Source organism: Carettochelys insculpta, chromosome 17, assembly GCF_033958435.1.
Source record: "Carettochelys insculpta isolate YL-2023 chromosome 17, ASM3395843v1, whole genome shotgun sequence".
Lineage (NCBI taxonomy): Eukaryota > Metazoa > Chordata > Testudines > Carettochelyidae > Carettochelys > Carettochelys insculpta.
Window position 1 is genome coordinate 24,616,104 of NC_134153.1, and position 21,155 is coordinate 24,637,258.

Sequence of the window (21,155 nt, forward strand, 5' to 3'; positions counted from 1 at the left end):
TCCTCCGCTCTTTTGGAGTTTCCGGCAAGAAGGAACCGAGCGGGGAGATACTCTATATAGCACAGCCTTCCCGCGTCACTCTAGGGGTTCCTTAGGCCAGCTGCCCTGTGGGAACTGCTGAGGTACAGTCTTCCGGCACTGGTGCCCATGACAACATGCACACCTATGTTGAGTGGATATGAGCAACGCATCATGAAGACCACCAGTTTTAGAAACAGGGTATAGTGGTCAATTGCAGAAGAATTTTGTGCATGAAAATTTAGGGGTGCGCTTTCTCTCTCCCTCCGCCCCTACCACCAGACAAAGCCTCAGGGAAAACTACCAAAGAAGATACGTGGTGATATTGTAGCAGAATGCTTTGTAGATAGAGATAAGAGGAAGGGTACAAACATGCAACAGTCGTGTATGATGAGATGTGGCACATAAGCAAGGTTAAAGAACAAGTAACAGAACCAATAACAGAGCAATAACTGACAGTTAAGGAAATACTGTAAATGGTAATCAGTGACTTAACAGTGCTCTATAATGACGCAGAAAAAACTAGATAACCAACACAGAAACCAGTGCAATTTGGACCTCATCGATGGGCCAACGGCCCTGCTGCCTTGGAAGACTAGAGAGCTTCCACTCATCCACGGTTGACTTGGGTCCCCAGTGTGCCAAAGGGACATGAGATGCTGCTCTCCTACCATGCTTTCACCTTTTAGTTGAGGGTTTATTGCTAAAGCTGGTCAGGTCAATAAACTGCTTGTGGTTAACATATATCTTGTCAGTGTGTTTTGTACTCAGAGAATCCAGTGTCGAACCTGAGATACCTTTTAATTGCAACAGAGGGTGACTGTCTTTTTTTTCTTAACACCTAAAATTACTATCATCAAAATATTAACTGTTAATAGTGTTCACACAAATATGATTGAGTTTATAGTATGTTTCTTAAACTAAGAAACAACCTCCACTTTCTGACCCAAGCACAAACAGTTTTAGCAATTATTTTGACTTCTCTTTGATCAATAACTTGTTTTCCCATCATCCACATAATGAGACAATGAATGCATTTAAGCTGTTATAATTTCAAAAAACCTTTGAAGTCTGTGGTGGTTAAATATTACCATTTTTATTTTCAGTAAACGTTAGTTTTTAAATGAAGGCTGATCACTGTTTGAAACTTTGCCCAGTGGTGGTCATTGTCATGCTCTGTATGTTTTTGTGTTTTTTTTTTCCCCAACAGAATTGTCACCCCTGTCAGTAAATTAAACTTTCGAGTCTGGAGCCATCAGACATTAAAATCTGATGTTCTGCTGGGTAGTGCTACTTTAGAGGTTCATGAGACGTTGAAATCAAATAATATGAAACGTAAGTTTGTAACTAAAAATGTGCCTTATTTGTATGAAATCTGCCAGACTTGTATTATGTGGAAGTTCACAGTGCTGTGTTTAATCCTTTCAGGAGTTCCAAACAAACAACATGACAATTTAAAATAGATGTCTAAAGTACAGGTGCTCTCTTTTGTCTGCTGATCATACTTCTTTTGCAATTTATTTTATTCTGGCTGATCGTGCAGCATCTAATGTGTTAAAGTGGTATTACATAGTATTTTACACCTTGCTGGTGTGGAGTAAGTGCTGGAATGTGGGAGTGGAGGACTGAACTGAAGATCAAATAACTTTAAAAAAATGCCACAGAAAATATTTATTTTAAAGACAATTCTGAGTCATGGTCTTGGCATTAGACACAGAAATATATACATGTGCAGGGTGTCTTTGTTTGCTTGTTTGTTTAAATGTGATATTGCAAGGATATTTTATACCAAATAATGCTCCATTATGACTAGATGCAGTGGTTTAGCCTGTAAAAGTAAATTCCCTTCCCTCTGTAGATGCAAGATAAGTTTTATATTTTTAATGTAATTTTTTTCAGTGACTACATAAATATTTTTGTATGTGGATAAAATTGGTATGTACTTCATGGGGAAAAAAATTGTAAATTCTGGTTCTTAACAGGTGTTTCAGAGGTCAGATTGAGTAGTAGTTTGAGGAGTGGTTCAGTGACGTGAGACACAAGAGAGATTCCAGAATTCTGACCTCTGCTTTAATGCTGGGTCTTTCTGCAGGCAAGCCACTTCACTGATTTGCCTCAGTCCTTGATCTCTTTAAGGGAACAATACCTATTTTTGAGAGGATTGTTTGCAAAAAGCATTGTTATTCCTATGGGGATTGAGAGCTATTGTTCTATTTATCTTTCCTGTATATTTATGATGATTTCTGTAATAAAATGTAATAATAATTTAACTAAAGGGAAACTTCTCATTTTTTTGCACTTTTATAGTTGAGCAAGTGGTTGTGACATTGCAGCTTGTTGGTGACCGAGAACCAGCAGAGGTGATAGGAGACTTGTCTGTCTGTCTGGATGGGATGCAGGTAGATCCTGAGCTCCTAACTAACGGTGATGCCACAAGTGTAAAAAGTGAGTAATGCCTATTAAAGTGTATAGGGTTTGTAGTCTCTTCCTGTCTAAGGCTGTTTACTGAAAGTCAGTACAACGCTGTATTTATAATTGTTTCTTACAGCACTTGTTGCACTCATGTAAAAATTGAACTCTTCCATTAACCTCTTGTTCCGTTTGACGTGTGAAGTTGTGGTCTGTAAAATAACTGAATAGAAGGCACGTTGGGACTTCCAAATATTTTTTTCAAGATCTGAACTAATCATCTACCTAAATTTTTCCTTTCTCTTTGCATCATCTGTCTTGTTAATACTTTTTTAAATTCTTTGTTCAGTTTAGGCATTTAGATTTCTTATTTCCTCCCAAAGCTCTTTTTTGTGGAGATTACAAAGTCAGGTCTTTGAGTGTCTTGAGTTGCTCTGTTCTTGTCATTTAACTGTATTTCATCCATGTCTGTCTTTCCCTGTGATTCTTTTTTTAATTGGCCTCAAAGAATGAGCACCTGACACAATACTTGGAGTTGGACTTGTGGCCCACTACATAGAGCCCTGGTGGTGGACTCTGACTTCTGTGTCTGATGACCTGCAGTTTAACGGCAGCAACCATAAAGTTTTTAGACTCTGTACTTTGAATTAACTGTATATGCCTGTATTCAGATGAGCACTTTCATGTAAGCTCTTTGTAATTTAGAAGCTGGAGTAGTGAAATCTGTACCGTTAGTCATACTGTGACATAAACCACTAGTGCCTAATCTTTTTATACTGAAGTCCACTTTCAGAATTTGAGTACCCAGGAACTATGCTGCCCCTTCCCCAAAGACTCATGTTGCCTACTCCATCACCCCGCCTCCATCGCTTGCTTTCCCTCACCCTCAGATAGCAGTTTTATTTAGGACACATGGGGAATAGAGACTTAACTGAACAGACAAGGTGTTATGGGTATAGCTTGGGTCTGATCACAGAGTGGGGAGCACAAGGGCACAGGGCTATTGTAATAAGCTGTGTGTTGCATCAAAGCTCTGGGAATGACGGTCTTCTGCTCCATGACCCATACCTGGGAGCAGAGTGAAAGGGTTTCTGGATCTCCCCTGCATACCCCAACCCCATTTGAGGACATCTGAGAGAGAAAGGTATGGAACTTGGGGAGTAGGGCAGGTGGTTTATGAATGGATGTGAGGGTATCTGTGCTTCAGCTGTTTTTCTGCCTTCATGCCAGGCTTCTCATCAGGTCTGTTTGATCCCTCATGAGCCTCAACATCTCATCTTGCATCTTAAGCTCATGTTCCTTAATGCTTTCCTGTCCTCCTGTTTGGTGTGGATGACCTCCTAACATGTTCACCTCCATGCATTTAATTGAGCCCTACAAGGGTTGGTGGATTGTATGAGCTTGTTAAATATTTCACCCTCTGGGATGAACATTTTTTTCCTTCTAATCTGTGATAGCTTTAATGTGGGAGGAACACAGGAAGCAGGTGACTGACTGGTTGTTCTTTGAGTGATTATTCCTGTCCATTCAAAGTAGGGGTGTGTGTGGGTGTGATTTTTAGTTTTAGCGGTACCTGTAGGGGAGCTGACTCAGGTGGTGCACACATGCCTTGTTGTTGTTGGAGAAACCTGCTCCCCTGAGGTTCGGGGTCCCCAAAGGCCCAAGGCTGGAGGTCAAAGCAGTGAGGCAAGAGTTAGATCTAACAGGAAACGTTATTATGCATGCATACAGGCTGCTAGCTGCAAAGAAGTGAGAGCCCTGAGAAATATTTTCAAAGGCTTTTTATGCAGTTTTTTTAACATCAAAACAGCTTGGTCCTTAACTGTTTTTCTTTAACATGTGAAAGTCTTAGTAGGAGTACCCTGAGGTGTCTCTGTAAGCACTAGATATGCTTGAGGTCAGTTTACAATCCAAGAGTGCAAGATAACCCAGAGAGAGGAGCATAGGAGATAAACTGTTTCTCGGTAACAAGGTAGGGGTTTGGAAAAAAAAATGCAGATGACTCTCTAGCTTCAGTTACACAGTGAGGCCTAGTTTCTGTGAACATTTTCTTTAACCCTTAAAGCAGTTTTTCTCTAACAATCCCCCCCTTTGATACTCCTCTGGAGTATCACTCTAATTCTAATTTGGACATTCTTAGGTATTCTTCTTCTGCTAAGATGCTTAACCCATCGTTTTCCTCTAATTCTACCATCGTTAATACTACTTTGGTTCTGTTCTGAACGAATCTTTGGGTTTTCTTATTGCATTGTTTCATCGTACACTTAGTGCAAGTAAGGCAGCAGTTAATGAGCACGTATATTATAACAAATATAATGATAATGATTACTAGGTATTTCAGTAAGGTTTTCAAAATTCCTTCAAACAATCCTCCAATATTTGGGAGCCAATTCCATGGGTCTCATGTTTGGACTTCACTGGTTCTTTTAAATATTTTGATTGCCAATTTTATTTTTTAGAGATCTTGTTCTACAATACCTGACTTATTAACAGAGAAACAGCAGGAAGTGTTAACAATAGCACAAACTCCTTCTTGCTGAGCTAAGAGCAAGTCCCAGTGCTTGTCGATTTTGAATGGCGAGTCTTGCTACAGAATCTATTTCCTTTTCTAGGGACAGGATAACTTTGGCGGTGGCATTAAAGCTCTGTTCTAATACCCTAGAGATGTTGCAAACTGCTCGTTCTAATTCGTTAACACCCAGGCCTGGTAATATAGCACACACAATGGAATGAAAAACAGGTGGACGTTCTACTAATGGGTTGATATCATTAGATGCGTCACGCTTTGCTCTGTACACGAAACTGCCCAAATTTGTAATGGGGTATCTGCCTGGACATGCTTAACTAATCCTGCCCGTGGAGTCACATAGCCTGTGCTGCACCTGCCCTTCCACCCAGCAGGCCATGCCTTATAAGCAAGGTTCCCACATATGAAAAGCATACCAGGCTTGCTGAGGATCAAAGTTAAAAGGTTATCCTTATACCACGTGCCTTTAATCTTTTTGCCCTGTTTTAAGAAGAAAGGATCACATCGCCTATGGAACTGGGGCCATCCAGAGACATTATGGCCCTGTATTAAGTTATATGCACAAAAAGTGACATGATGGATTTCTTCCAGGGCTGTACTGAGGTTTAGGGACTTATTTGAGCAATCAGATGCTTTCCATGAGTTGTTAAATACGATCCCATTGTCCATGATCAGAAAAAAGGGAATGGTTATGCCAGTCTTGGGTCTCATTTCCCCATAAGAGGGAGGTAAAATTTATGGGGTTGATAGTAATGCCGCTCAGAGAATAAGTATACTTAGGAGTAATTTGGAAGGTAATGGGCCTTTTGCGTCCTAGAGAGAAATCTCCTTCATCAGCTGGATCGGTGACCTACTGTCCATCATCTGAGTCAAACCATATTCTATGACCACAGATGTTTTCTGGGACCCACCCCAGATCTTTACCAGTGCTATTTTCATTTTCAAAACACAGCAGATACACAGTCCCGGGTGGATGTAGTGCTTGAGTTAGGGGTATTCATGAAGCAATCAAATTTTTATGCCAGATCTGCCTGTGTACTCCTTGCTGTATAGTTTTATTTTGGGTATTTACCCATTCCCACTCTTCTTTAAAATACTGATTACCAGTAATTCTGAATTTTAGGGTTTGTGTCCAAAGGGAGGCAGGAGTTGGGACAAACTGTAGTGGCAGGAGGCCTTCGGAGCCTCCAATAAGTTGTTCACATATCCAACAGTTATTTGCATTGGTGAGGGACACAGTTTTCTGTAGGGCCTCCTGATAAGGGTGGAGAAAGTTATATGCTAAGGCTAGTCTCACTACTAGGAGAAAGGCAACAATCCCCATCCTTTTATAGTACCTTCAATCTCTAAAATAGAAAGGATAGTGATAGTGGAAAGATCAGTAAGCAGATGGCACAGCAGTCTCCTTAATTAAACTCAGTTATTTAATATTGTTTGGCTTGCCTCTGCAGGCACTCTTTGAGATTCCGTAGTCTTTTGTTCACTCAGTATGGAAGAGAGGTCCTTTTTATGAAAGTTACAGGGCGCTAGGCTCACCTGTAGATTCTTTTTGGCACAGTTCATTCCTCAGGTTGTATCTGAGAGCGCCCGGTGGGGTTCTCTCTGGTAGCAGCCTGTCTTGGGATTCTGCCTCCTCAGTCAGCTGAACCTCGTCCTCAGGTGATTCTTCCGGGTAGGTGTCCTGGGTGACGGGGTCAGTCAGCTTTGTCGGATCTACTTTTTGGTGTACGTGACTCGCGTGGATCCACAAGGGGCACTCCTTTACCTTTACTGCTGTGTGAGTGACAAGCAGAACTTGGAATGGTCCTTCCCACTGGGCTGCCAGGCAGTTCTTCCTGCGATGTTCCTTCAGAGACACATAGTCGCTTGGTTGGATGTTGTGGCACGGTATGTCAGTAGGTACTGGGAGGGCTTCTTTCACATTTTGGGAGTTCAATAAAGTCTACTTGCAAAAACTGAAATGGTCCTTCTGACCACGGGGTGGCACTTGGAGCTGTAGTTTCATCTGATGAGACACCTGCCCAAGTTGTCGCAAAAGAGATCTCGGGGCGATCTTCTGGAGTTCCATCAGGTCCTGCAAAGAAACAGGGAGAGAAAGAGAGACCAGAATCTGAAAGGGAACCACAGGTCCATGTGCTGCTGCACATCTGGCTGCAACATCAGCACATTCATTACCCAAAGAAACTGGATCGGTGGTGCCTGTGTGAGCCGGGCAATGGGTAATAGAGAGGGATGTGGAGAGCTGAATGGCATCGAGAAGTTGGGAGATAAGGGGACCATGGGAGATAGCAGAGCCAGAAGAGGTAAGGAAACCTCATTGTTTCCAAATTTGTCCTGTAGCATGACAGACAGAGAAGGCATATTTTGAATCTGTGTAAATAGCAGCAGACTATCTGGAAGCTAGGAGGCAAGCGCAAGTTTAAGCAGTAAGCTCAACTGCTTGAGCTGATCAGATACCTGGAAGAGAAAAGGCTTGTAAAACATCATTATCTGTAACCACTGCATATCCAGCCTTTAGTTCACCGAATGAATTTCTTTACATGAACCATCAGTATACAATACAATATCTGTATTTTGTAGGGGTTGATCAGACAAATCTTGGCGAGGCTTAACACAGTGTTCAAGCAATTCTTCACAGTCAGGGCTATGAGGTTCACCATCAGGTGGTAAAGGAGAATGAGTAACTGGGTTAAGTATCTTACATCTTTGAATTACAACATTCAGGGAAGAAAGGATAGCATTCTCATACTGGGTTTGTCTCTGAACAGGCAGATGATGGGTGCAGTGTTGTTGTAAGAGAGCAGAGACAGCATGTGGGACCTGTGAGGTAACACTGTGGCCCAGTGTGATAGGTTGGGCTTTTTCAAGTAATTCAGCAGCAGCTGCAACTGCCCTCAGGCAAGGTGGAAACCCAAGGGCTACTGAGTCCAGGGTTGCTGAAAAATAGGCTACTGGGCGGAATGTAGGCCCAAAGGGTTGAGAGAGGACTCCTGCTGCGATTCCATCCTGCTCATGACAAAATAGGGTAAAGGGTTTACTATAGTTGGGTAAACCAAGAGCTGGGGGTTGGGAGAGAAGGGTTTTAAGAGAAAGGAAAGCAGATTCACATTCTGGAGACCAGTTCACTGGATCAGGTGCTGAGTCTGAGTAGCATAGTAAGGGGTCTGGTGAGTCCAAAAATTGGGAGTCCATTGTCTGCAATACCCAGCAGCACCCAGAAATTTGCATTTTTCACAGATAGTATAGGTGTATTACATGGAGAGGTTGTATAAACAGGTATCCCTTGTTCAAGGAGGGAAGAGATTACAGGTTTAATGCCCTCTTCCGCCTCCCTGGGCAATGGATATTGGGGTACCCTTGGGAACAGCTTGTTGTGTTTGTATGTTGTTTGCACTGGCGTTGCAGAAGCTAGCAATCCATCTTCATTTGTGTGGGCTGCCCACAATGTCTCTGGGATGTCTGAAAGGTCCAAGAGGGGTGTATGTCCTGAGGCCTCGTTAGCTTCCACTGAGAGTAGTAATGCCATCAAATTTGGAGTCTGATAGGGAGGGAGATCAACAAATATCCCTTCCTCTCTTCAGTAGAGATTTGCGCCTCATTTACACAACAAGTCACCTCCCATAAGGTTTACAGGAGAACATGGAGATAACAGAAAAGAAAGTTCAGATGACAAGGGCCCAGTAGTCACGGAAGTGGTTTCTGAGACTGGATGGGGAATACACTGGCCTCCTATTCCCACAGCATTAATCACAGAGGAAGATTTCTGGAGGGAGGCTTCAGACTGTCTTAAAGTAGAAAGGGTAGCTCCAGTGTCAGCTAAAGATTTGTGGGGCTGTCCATTCACAGTTATCGAGATAAAAGGTTCAGGGATTTGCAGGGAAGTTTGCAGGGGCAATGTGAGGACCTCACGGCATTGTCAATAAGTACAGGCATAGTTTTGGTTATTTCTGGCGTGGCTAACACATGGGTTAATCTGTGGGAACAGATTTTGGCCGCTCAGAGGATCAGGCCAGGAAGCAGCAACAGGATTGAGCTGGCTCAGGGCCTTTTACAAAATCAGGTTGTGTTGTGCTATGTCCTGCTGGTGCTTGCGGCATTCATTTTTCCAGTGGCCAGTTTTGCCGCAGTAATGCCACTGCCCAGTTCTTAGGGGTCCTCCAGGCTGAGATTGTGAGTGCTGCTGCTGTTGTGGAAGGTTAGGTCGGCCAGAAGATGGAACACAGTTTCGGCCTCTAGGTGGCGGTGGTGCACTAATTGGGCGCTGTTTAGGGTTTTGCTTTTTCTGCAGATCTGCTATTTGCAGGGCTGTGAGAGTTGTTTTTAGTTCCCTTTTCTTAGCTTTGTCAGCTTGCAGGTTTTCCCAAGACTGCGCGGCTGCCCCCTGAATTTGTAGGATTGTGTTCTCTACAGCCTACAACATTGTTTTTAATCCTGTCCCTGATTTCAGGGAGGAGATTGTCCACGATAATGTGACGATTACCTTCTACTTCTGGTCAATTTGGGAAAATTTTCGAAAGGCAGACAGGAGGTGTTCAGTGTATGAGACAGGAGGCTCATCTGGCTTTTGCTTAACAGCTTGTATTTTTGACCAGTCGTGCCACACTGGGACGAGCTCAGTGATTGCATGAAGGTGCCCCCTCAAATCATTGTTCAAATCAGTTTGGTCATTAGCATCAGTGGGGGTGGGGGGCCTGGGGAGAGAATCATCTGGCCATTGAGCACCCTCGTGATGTGGTGCTGCTAATCGAGCTTGCCAAATTAAAGCAGCATAACCATATGGAGGCAGATTACCTCTTAAGAGCCAGTCTGTCCCGATGGGTGGGGTTATAAATGTTAATAAGCCTTTGTAGTGCTCCCTGGAATCCTTGGGGTCCTCTTGGAAAGGAGGCAAGATGCTCTTAAAGTTTAAAATGTCAGCAGCAGTCCATGGTATGTGGATCTGCTGTGGAGCCTGTCCCGAAGTCCCTAGAAACATTCTAAGGGGAGCCTCTGTGACTTGTGATGAGTCTCCCTGATCAGATATATTGATGGCTGGTGACAACCCTTGTGAGTTCTTAAACAGAGTCGGGAGAGAGCGTCCCTCAAAGAAAATTTCATATGGGTAGCAACCCTTCATAATTGTAACAATATTTTTGTCAGCGTTAATCTGGGCTGGCTTCCAACCAGTGCTTAGCAAATCAGGGCTAAAGCTATCAATCAACTCCTGAAGAGTATGCTCCTTAAGGGGCTCAGTGCATACAAAAATCATATCGGGATGATCCAATTCAGGTATGGTAAAGGGTGCTTTTGTCTGGTGTAGAAGTGGGGCCTGTTCTGATTGGGTAGGTGGTGCCTGGATTGTTTGGGAAGAAGCCTGAGGTTATGGAGGTGGCTGAGGGGGTAGTTGAGGGGGTGGCGGTAGCCAGCCCATCCATTGGTCCAGAAGGTCCTCTGGCGGGTCAGGGATCGGGGTTGGAGTAGCCCTGTTCTCAGGCAACTGAGGATATAATTGTGCCGTTGCTGGGTAAAGTGGGGGTGCAAGCAGCAATTCTGGGGAATCGGGTTGTTTCTTTAGAATAGCCAGTAGTTGCTGCAGCTTTTCAATGGTGTCTTTTTGGCTAGCCATTATGCTTTGGTTCTTTTTTTCTGCCACATCATCCCAGAGGTACCAATATTCCATCTGGTTAGGTTGTGTTTTCTTGGGGAAACATCTAAGGTAGACAAACTTTTCCAAATCAAAACTTCCCTCTAGTGGCCACTGTTTCTGAGGATTCTCATAAGTATAGCCATTCCAAATGTTCATCAATTTCTTAAGTCTCCTAAATTTTAAACCTGCTGTCAATTTTCCTAGCTGACTATAAGTTCTCATCTGACACAAGGGAGTCTCAGGTTGTGAGGCGCCTTTCCCCTCAATTAGAGACATACTGAAGGGATCATTCCCACCCATGTTTGCACTAGCCTATCCAAGGAAAGCACAGGAGCCTAGTGGTGCTACCCTATCCAAGGGCAGCACAGGCGTCCAGCAACACTACCCTATCCAAGGATAGTGTGGGAGTCTGGCCAAACTGTCAGCTTTCACTTACACTGGTTTGGGTGTATGGCCACAAGGGCACTGACAGCGCCGGTGCAGCTGCGGTCCCGTTCCAGACTTCACTCACTCATAAATCATGCACTTGGACTCGCCACCAATCGGTCAGCAGCAACCCAACCCTTATTCGGCTATACCCAACATTTTAAATCTCTCTCAAGCCTCCCGGAGAAAATTTAGAAACAAAAGATGACTCTTACCGCCAGCTGGTTCAGCAGGCGACAAGAACAGGGAGGCAGACCAGGGGATTTTAAATGGATCCCTTACCCTTCAGATGCATGCTGTGGCCTGGTCTCATTCCCCGTCGTCAGCGTCTCCAGCTGGAGTTCCAAGCCATCCTGTTCCTGATGCCAGTCTGTTGGGGAAGCCTGCTCCCCTGGGGTTCAGGGTCCCCCAAGGCTGGAGATCAAAGCAGTGAGGCAAGAGTTAGATCCAAAAGGAAACTTTATTGTGTATGCATGCAGGCTGCTAGCTACAAAGAAGTGGGAGCCCTGAGAAATAGTTTCAAGGGCTTTTTATACAGTTTGTTTAACATCAAAACAGCTTGGTCCTTAACTGTTTTTCTTTAACATATGAAAGTCTCAGTAGGAGTACCCTGAGATGTCTCTGTAAGCACTAGATATGCTTGAGGTCAGTTTACAATCCAAGAGTGCAAGATAACCCAGAGAGAGGAGCATAGGAGATAAACCGTCTCTAGGTAACAAGGTAGGGGTTTGGAAGAAAAACGCAGATGACCCTCTAGCTTCAGTTACACAGTGAGGCCTAGTTTCTGTGAACATTTTCTCTAACCCTTAAAGCAGTTTTTCCCCAACATTATATAGGGCTCCTGCAGTCCACTCTCCACCAAGAGTTCCTGTTTACTGCCAGGGATGGTTCTTGGAACCTGCTCCTCTCATTTTTAGTTGTTGCATGTTTCCCAGTTAGAGTCTGTTTTCCCTGTAAGTTGTGACACAAATAGCCATGTTAGTCTGTATACTATCAAAACAAAAAAGCAGTCAAGTAGCACTTTAAAGACAAAATAGTTTCTGTTGTTAGATGGCATAGGTCTCATGGGGACTTAGCTTCAGGTCAGGACGTGCCCTCTTCCCTGGGCATCAAGTCACTTTGTAGTTGCAAGCAGCCCGTGCCAATGAGCATCCTCCATTGTGACTGTGGTGCTTAGGAGAAGCACACACAAGTGGTAAGTGCTACATTTGCAAGTCTTTCAAGCCTCATTCCTAGAAGGAGAGGCACTCATCTCAAGGCTCTCTTAATGGAATCTGCTTTAGCTCCAGTTTATGAACACTCAGACTTTGCAGCCAGCTCCAATGTGTCTGTGTGCTGTGCCTTACCAGCACCATCAGCCCCCTGGCATCAATCTCAAGCTTTCCACAAGCCTGGGAAAGGGCAGGGGCAGATCTCTGGGGCCTGAAAAGGATAAGCCCAGGGTGTCATGCATTTGGATATGCTATCAGCTGGTGGGTCCTCAACTGCCTCCACTTGTCGGGGCCCACTCAGTTGGCGCACAAGCCTCCTTGGTGGCTTTCCTCGCCAATGTTCTGTCTTGGACTGCAATGTGGCCCTCAGTGCACACCTGTGCCAGACATCCAACTTGCTTTATTTTGTTTATTTAATGAGATTCTTTAAAACCCTCTAACTGAAAAAAAGTTTTGAAAGTGAAATTACATAGTATCTGTTTTCTCATTACTTTTGTACTGTTTTACCCCTGGTTTTACAAACTGGGGTGCTCTGTACCTCTCTAGTAGCTTAGCCATTTGTATAGGCTTTTGGTGTACTAAAAGCTTTGAGCTAACCAGACCCAGATCTTTAATCTCAAGCAGTGGAAGTCCGGTCCCAGCTTTGCCTTCCCACCCAGTCCCCATAGGCATCATGGTACATGGTTATTTTTGATATTTCCTTGAATAAAAGTTTTTTTTCCCTCCCCTTCCGGATTCTGCAAGAAAAACAAGCTTCCTCAACTGATCACCCAATCCACAGATCTTCAGGTGATTTAAACAGTTACACACTCAAACTTTACAATTTCTCTACAAATAGGAAATTGGATCAAATAGGAAGAGCAGTATGGTAGAGAAGCAATCTCTTGTTTTAAATACAGATATCAGTGGCAACTAACAAGATGAAATCATTACTGCGGACGGTTTTGGGGTTTTTTTTGGTGATGTGACCAATTCATTCTTGTTATGCATTTAAATATATGTATTTGTGGGAAATACTTGTGGTATTCTAGATATGTCATGCTTCTTTAATTCTTGGAATTGCAGTTGCTTTTTTGCTTGAGCTGATTAAATTAGTATATTATTGTAAATATGTGGTTATTTCTACCAAGGTTTATTTGTATTTTCCCCATCATAGTGGTATCTGAACAACTTCATGATTCTCTGTGGAATCCAAACATAAGCTAATGTGGAATTCTGTCCTTCCATCTCATAGCCATTAGCGTAGCTAGTGTTGAGGTATCAGGATCAACTTTCTTCCCTGGTGTAGACTGGGGCTCTGCAGGCCCATGCCAACATCCCTTACTCCATGTAATAATGTGGAGTACCAGGGTTGACACCTGAGCCCAGAGAGATCGATTTTTGCTATGTCTTCACACACATGGTAAAATCAATCCTGGAAGATCGATGGTGGCGCGTTGACACCCCCTACCCCAACCATGAGTATAGACATACCCTGAAAAACCTACAGCATGTCAGGGAAAGGTCCCAGGTTAAGAAAGCACCAGAGAGATGGCCCAGAAAAGCAGCAGAAACAACCACTCACCTGTTGTTGTAAGGGAGGAATCCTTGAAGCAGACAAAGGAAAAATTCCAGAAGTGCAGCTTTCTTTCTGCCGTCTTATCCGACCACCTGGAGAGCCGGGAAAGAAGGATATTAAAAACAGCTCTGTCTACAAGGTGGAGTTCAGCAGTGGAAATCTGTAAGGGGGATAGGAAACAAAAATGATTTTCTCAAATCTTGATGAGCTTGTGCTGTTGGCAATATTACACAATAGATAATAGTTACCTAGAAAGGTGACGGAATCTGTCCCTAGAGGATTTTTAAGTTTTGGCTTGACAAAGTCCTGGCTGGGATGATATAGTTAGGGTTGATCCTGCTTTAGGCAGGGGGCTGGACTTGGTGACCTCCTGAGGTCCCTTCCAGCACTAGCATTTTATGATTCTAGTTATTACACCTTCCTTGAGGGAAGGAATGTTTTTTATTGCTGTTGTGCTTCTCAGTAGCAATAGCTTAATGTGACTGGTACCGAAAGAAGCTTTCACAAATAGGCAGGTGCTCCTCATTTAACCTCACCATTAGAAATTAATCTGAGCATAGAAGTCTGTTTTCTACCTTGAAGTTTACACTAAATGAGTTCATTGCCTTTCTTTTTCTCCATTTAAGGTCCCACGCAGAATGATGGTTCCAGAACAAGAAATGAGACAAGGTTAGGAGTTCTTTTCTTGCCAGAGTCGTTTATGTGCTACTTCTAAATTATTATAGCAGAGCAGTGCAGTGTTGCCATTATATTTAAGGTTGCATTATGACTTCGATTTAAATGTCAGACTTTTAAAGTACTCTAAAATCGGTATGTTCAATCAGACTCCTTTGAGGTTGGAAGTACCTTAGGAGAGTGCAGGGTAAATTCATTAGTCTGAATTTGAGATTATTTGAGCTAGGGTTTGCAGACACAGTCCCCATTCCTCCCAACCCCAGCTGTGCAAAATGCCTTTATTATAATAGTTGTTTAAACTCATCTTCAAATTCTTTCTGTTAGATATACTGGAACCAACCTAAATTCTGAATACGCATTGTACCTCCCTGGTTTGGGACCTGAGTGGTCCCAAATAAGGGACTTCGCTGGAACACAAGAGGTTAATTCCTACTGACCCTCCACACCACTGCTGGCCCTCCAGCTGTGGCTTCCCACTTCTGGCTCTCCAGCCCTACAGCCATAGCTTGCTGCAGCTGCGCTAGTCCCATATGGGTGCTGGGGATATCGGACACCAGCGCACCAGCCCTATGTGGCAGCGGGGGAATGCCGGTACTCTGGCCTCCACCCTGCAGAGCTGCTGGGACACCTGCTCCAGCTCTCTGAACCAGGGCTATTGCTGGATCAGCAAGTGCCAGTTTTAGGAGATGCAACCTGTAGATTTATATCTGGACTGTGAAGAGATTTATTGCTATAGCACATATGTAAACATTGCACAAAAGTGTTTGTTTTATATACTACATATATAACCTGTAATGATTTTAAGAATTTTCTGTATTTAAAGCCACAGTAGTTCAACTTTTTAGTTCTGATATGTTTTACAAATTCCTGAGAATTCTTGTTTATGACTTTCCACATGAAGGACTAGTGCAAATGGCCTTGAAAGCTATGAGGATGCAGGATCCAGTGAAAACAGGACTGTTAATGGCAGTGATTCTCCGTTACTCACAAATGGAGGCTTTAAACCAGCTAGGCCTCCCCGACCCTCCCGACCACCTCCACCCACTCCTCGTAGACCCTCTTCTGCAGCTGGTATGTATTCCAGTGCCAAACACCCATTTAAAAGCTGTTTACAAGTAACGTTCCATTTGAACAGACTTGACTATTCCAAATATCATTTCTTTAGGCATATGCCAAACATACCCCACCCCACCCCAAATAAAAAAAAAAAGGCAAGTTGTTAATCCTGCAGAAATGCTCTGCCTCAGAGAAATGATCTTTCATCGTCTCTTGGTACATTCTTTCTTAATTTTGTTGTTTTTATCGTTAGACATCTCTCATTTGAGTGTCCTTAAAAGAAAAATGGTCATATTGCAAACACCAGCATCACTGCAGAAAGCCCCCCAAAGATGATTTCAGTGTGTAAGAAATACAGTGGAAATCCATTTCAGCTTTTCAGATCCACTTACGTTGGCCAAATCAAACGCAATTTTTTTATTCTGTGCCGCCCTACCCCATATGCTGCTGACCGACTTGATGCTTTAGAGGCTTCCCTTTAAAGTTTTCCATCCATTGCCCCCGCCCCCCCCCTTAAGTGAAGTTTATATGTAAATAGATGCCATCTAATCTGCTTTTTGGAAATTTGTATTGTTCATTGGTAATAAAATATATTTAATTGAGTAAAATAAAAAGGGGTTAATTTACACGCTTTCAGTGTTTATTGAAAGTAGGCATCCCTGGTAAAGATAATGAAATGTTCCATCATCGAAATACAAAAGCTTTCTGCTGAGGGACAGCATTACTAGGAATGTAGCATTTCTGCAAAGTAGAAAAGATCTGTGGCTGTGTTCCTGTAAGGTAAAAATATGTGGTTTTATACATTCACTCTTTTTGATGGACCTCTTTTATTAGCCTTTGTTTTTGTGAATTAACAATTTAAGACATATTTATTGGGTTTTAAACCATACAGTAATGTGGGAGAACCCATTAAGAGTGGTCATTGCATTTGTTTTCTCTGATTTCACAGGCTGTGTCAATGGTGGTTCATCTATGTCCATAGAAAATGATGGGTCCAGTGCAGGATCATCACCAAGTACAACTCCAAATGCACCTTCGGAACAGAGCCCTGAGGGAGCAATAGCTGGAACAACAGTTCCCACGCCTCCCTCCTTGACCACGCCTCCGGTATCCAGACAAGTGCAGACAGTAAATCTTCCACCTCAGCCACACAATACAGTCAGTCAAGGTCCTCTTCCACCTGGGTAGGAGTTCAGTGCTATTGTACATTTTAGTTCTGTTTTATCTCACATATTGCAAACATTCATAACTTCTGAGTTTGCCAATAAAACTATCTGGTTGGGGTGGCTGGTTAGGAGTAGACTATGCAGGCAAGAGATTGCATTTGTTGGACTTTTGTTCTTTTTGGTAACATGCCCTCAGACTATTGATCTGTAAAACCTTTATTCATCTGGCAACCTTGGTCTTCAGATCATGTAGTATAGGTCTTAGTGAGCAAACATTGTTGTTTTGAGGAAAGTAATTACTGCTTGATGTAACCAGGCTGTCCTCAAGTCCTTAACTCCAAATAGCCCAGTTTCTGTGTAACCTGTATCTTACATAATCTGTAGTTGTAAAGTTTATTAGAGAATCAAACCTTTGCCACACTAGTTCTTTTTCAGAAGTCCACGTCTAAATTTCAGGATAATGAAGAAAACTTTTCCAATGTAATGAGCATAATTTAAGAAGTATTGCCTGCCCTAATCTGCAGAGAGCCTGAAAATATAGTTCTAAGGGGAGTGAACTGCCCCATTCATCATCCTTGCATGTGAACCTGAAACCAAGTGACAGTATTGGAAATGTCACTCTGGACTCTTTCAGTGCTGATAACTTCAGCAGAAACCTCAAGCTAATGTATTATTCTCTAGTACCAGGCTGACTCACTCTTTAGATGGTAGAAGTCCCAAATGCTGTATTATATACCCTGGCACTAAACCTTCAGTCACCTCTGAGTACTTCTGTGATGCAGATATGCATGATCTGCAAAAATTTGTGGCAAAATGAACATTTATGAACTTAATAAAATAGAGTTAGTGACAAAAACTATAATACATGATGTGCCACTGTTCTGATTGTGCTATTACTTTTAAAATTTAATTTAAAACTTCATTTTTAAAAAAAAAATCCGTTGTTGCCACAATATTTGCATCCAGTTGGCCAATCACTAAACAAGGTCTTACGCATATCTTTTATTTCTTCAACTCACAGGTGTGTTGGTGTTAGAATACTGCTCAGACAAGCACTGGTTGAAAGACTTGGGACTTTTGAGAAACTTTCTTTTTAGGACTCATTGCATGTGGTACTTTTCTTAGTCATCAGGCTGCTCCCAAGATACTGGCTGAGAAGTGTAATTTAATAAATTCATAAGCTCTGAAATTATCTTTTCTGGCATTTCATCAGTGAGGCTTTTATAGAATTTCACTGTGTTGCCAGTACAATAAAACATTTGGCAGGCATTTAGCCAAGTCCAAGGGTCCCAAACTCAGGGAACACTCCCAAGAACATTTGTGACCCTTCGTCTTTGTTCCTCTCCCTGACACATTTGTGACAGCTCTTTCAGCCTTTCTCTCATTTCCCTAGCCATCCCCTGACCAAGCAGCAGACAGTCATATGCTCCCACTCGCATTCTTTCACATATCTGACAGCTTCCTCTTCAACATAAGGATGTTCCTGGCTCCATGCCATTTTGTATTCTCTTTGGTTTGTTCTGCTGAACAACCCACCCACTGCCACACTTCAACATGAGCAGAATGGGGGAGTCATCAGGGAGAAGTGGACAGATTTCAAGCCAAAAAAGCTGATGTGAAGGGTTGGACTGAATTCACAGAGGGTTCCCTGGAGCTGTTAGCTACAGCTTCACCCTCTCTTCAGGCTTCACTGTAGTCGAAGATAACTAACCTGTACTGCAGAGAAGATTGTACCCATAGGGTCAAAGAAACATCTTTAATGTCATACAGAATTATAAAGCCTTATTTGTGCTATCACTCTTAAATAGCAAGTTGTAGCAAACTTCAGTGAAGTTTTACACTGCAGCAAAAATCTAGGGACCTATATTATATAGGTCTGAGAGCCTCAGGCATTAGGCTAGAATAGTTTCTCTACTACACTGAACCATTCTGTTAGTTTATTGTGGATTACCTGAGCTGTGTGGTGTTTGTCATTCTTTTCCATTTCCTGGAACTTTGTCATCATCCTATTATTTTAGGTATTTACACTGTCTAACTATCCATTTCGAGAATCAGTGATGATTTAATATTTTAAAATAATTTGGCTCCTAATTATAATGCCTGCAAGTTTTATTCAGGTTTATATGCTAGCTTGCTCTTTTAATTTTATGTATCTCATATCACAGACATCACATGTACAAAAACTGGATTCAGACTAATTGTTTTTAATTGATTGCTGTCATCTTTGTAGTATATTCCTCAGATACAGTGGGGGTGGGGGTAGCTCTCTTCATACTTAGTTGGTAGAATTCCATCTCTAGTCTACCTGAATGGAATCTGATTGCTATTGAAGTGTTTGAGAAGATTTCCTTTTAAATGCCCCTTTTTATGTATTATGCTGTACCATTGCCTCCTGTGCACAGTTTTAATAGCTCCAGTGAACAAGGTACTAGTTATAAAAGTGCTTTGCAAATAATTTATACAAAATAATTATAGCTCTTTTAGCTTTCAGCTGCAAATGCATGGCTTGAATAATTTTTTTTACCTGAAGCTAGCCACAAATTGTTGTGTTTTTCAAGTATTGTCCACATGAGTACTGCTCTTCAGGTATGCATGCACCCCATGTGCCCTTTGATCAGAGATTTTATTTTAGTAGTAGTATCCAGTCATCCCATGCATGTGCTCTGAATATCCTTATGCCCAGCACCAAAGATATATAGCTGTCTAGGTAGACCACCCTCAATTCCTTTTCAACCACCTCAATCTAAGACTGTCTAGCATTCCCACATCTACTGCTTGAAGTTTAGCTTTAAAATCTTCTAGTTTTTAGTTTAGTGTAGTTATTTACTTCTAGTTTGATTTATGCTTACACTTTATTTTTTGTATGAAACTAGTTTCATGCTTATTTTACACCCTGGGCATTCTACTCGGGGTATGTCAGGACTTCCATGATTTAAGTGCTACCTTGCATCTTGGGAGTCTGTTGGAAATTGCTGATACATTTGCTGTTTTAAGGGAGGTATTTCTCCCCTGAAGTATAGTGTCTGCTCACCCTTTAAAAGCAGAGCTAATAAAATGAGGAGGTTAGAATCAAGCTCCTAATGATGGAATAATCCCTTTGTTTGCCCTCAGATGTAGGCCAGGAGAACTCCCCATGCGTTGGCCTCCAAGTGAGTACTGACTTTGTCAGTCTCTGCACTGCATTCACCCAGGCCTTTGCAGGACAGGCCATCAGAGGTAGTTGGGAAGACTCATAAAAGGAGGAGCATTACTTCCCCTCATAAAGAGCCTGTCTCCTCAGGAAAAGTTCATTTTGGAAATCTAAGGATCCAGTCTGCCTGCCGCTGAGCTCCAGGGTCCCTTGGTACTGTATCTATGGCTCTGAAGTCTTCCAGAGATCACAGTACTAAATGTACATTGCTAATGCCATCCTTTGTGCTTCCAAGAATGAGGATATTACAAAAGAGTCTAAACACTCTGCCAGTACCTACAGATTCCGTATTACTTAGTGCCTAAACAAGTCATCAGTGCTCCTGCTGTACTGATTAAGAAACAGGTATCTGAGCTATTTTTGCACCCCCAAAGCAGTTGTCATCTTGGTTACTGGCAGTATCCTCCAGATGTTTCAGTCCCTGGTACTGACTGTGGAACACTGCTCCTTTTCAGACCAGATCTGCAGTTGTCATGGGAGAATGAGTTTTCTACAAGCTAAATATGAGTCAACAGTATGATGCTGTTTCAAAAAAAAGCAAACATGATTCTGGGATGCATTAACAGGCGTGTTGTGAACAAGACACGAGAAGTCATTCTTCCACTCTACTCTGTACTGATTAGGCCTCAGCTGGAGTATTGTGTCCAATTCTGGGCACCACAGTTCAAGAAAGATGTGGAGAAATTAGAGGGGGTCCAGAAAAGAGACAAGAATGATTAAAGGTCTAGAGAATGTGACCTATGAAGAAAGGCTGAAAGAATTGGGCTTGTTTAGTTTGGAAAAGAGAAGATTGAGGGGAGGTATAATAGCAGTTTTCAGGTATCTAAAAGGGTGTCATAAAAGGAGGGAGAAAACTTGTTCTTCTTGGCCTCTGAGGATAGAGCAAGAGGCAATGGGTTTAAACTGCAGCAAGGGAGGTTTAGGTTGGACATTAGGACAAAGTTCCTAACTCTCAGGGTGGTCAAACAGTGCAATAAATTGCCAAGGGAGTTTGTGGAATCTCCATCACTGGAGATATTTAAGAACAGGTTAGATAGATGTCTATCAGGGATGGTTTAGACAGTACTTGGTCCTGCCATTGGGGCAGGGGGCTGGAATCGATGGCCTCTCGAGGTCCCTTCCAGTCCTAGTGCTCTATGATTCTATAAAGCAATTAAGTTATGGAGCTCTGTTTAACTGTCATCTCCCTCAGCTGGCAGTGCAGGGTCGGCTGCTGTGGTTGACAGCCACGGGGCTGTTCCCCCACTCCAATAACCAGCACATTTGATTATCTGGCAATCCATTCCCCAGGAG

At 42.7% G+C, this 21,155-nt stretch overlaps 1 protein-coding gene across 2 annotated transcripts in view; it reads left to right on the top strand.

Moving 5' to 3' along the window:
• Positions 1-21,155, top strand: part of ITCH (itchy E3 ubiquitin protein ligase) — a 102,095-nt gene that overhangs the window by 37,140 nt on the left and 43,800 nt on the right. For both annotated transcript variants that reach the window (XM_075012133.1, XM_075012134.1), the window contains 5 exons: positions 1,229-1,353; positions 2,326-2,463; positions 14,402-14,444; positions 15,352-15,521; positions 16,456-16,690. In XM_075012133.1, coding sequence (XP_074868234.1) covers positions 1,229-1,353; positions 2,326-2,463; positions 14,402-14,444; positions 15,352-15,521; positions 16,456-16,690 — 711 coding nt within the window. The remainder of the gene's footprint in view (positions 1-1,228; positions 1,354-2,325; positions 2,464-14,401; positions 14,445-15,351; positions 15,522-16,455; positions 16,691-21,155) is intronic.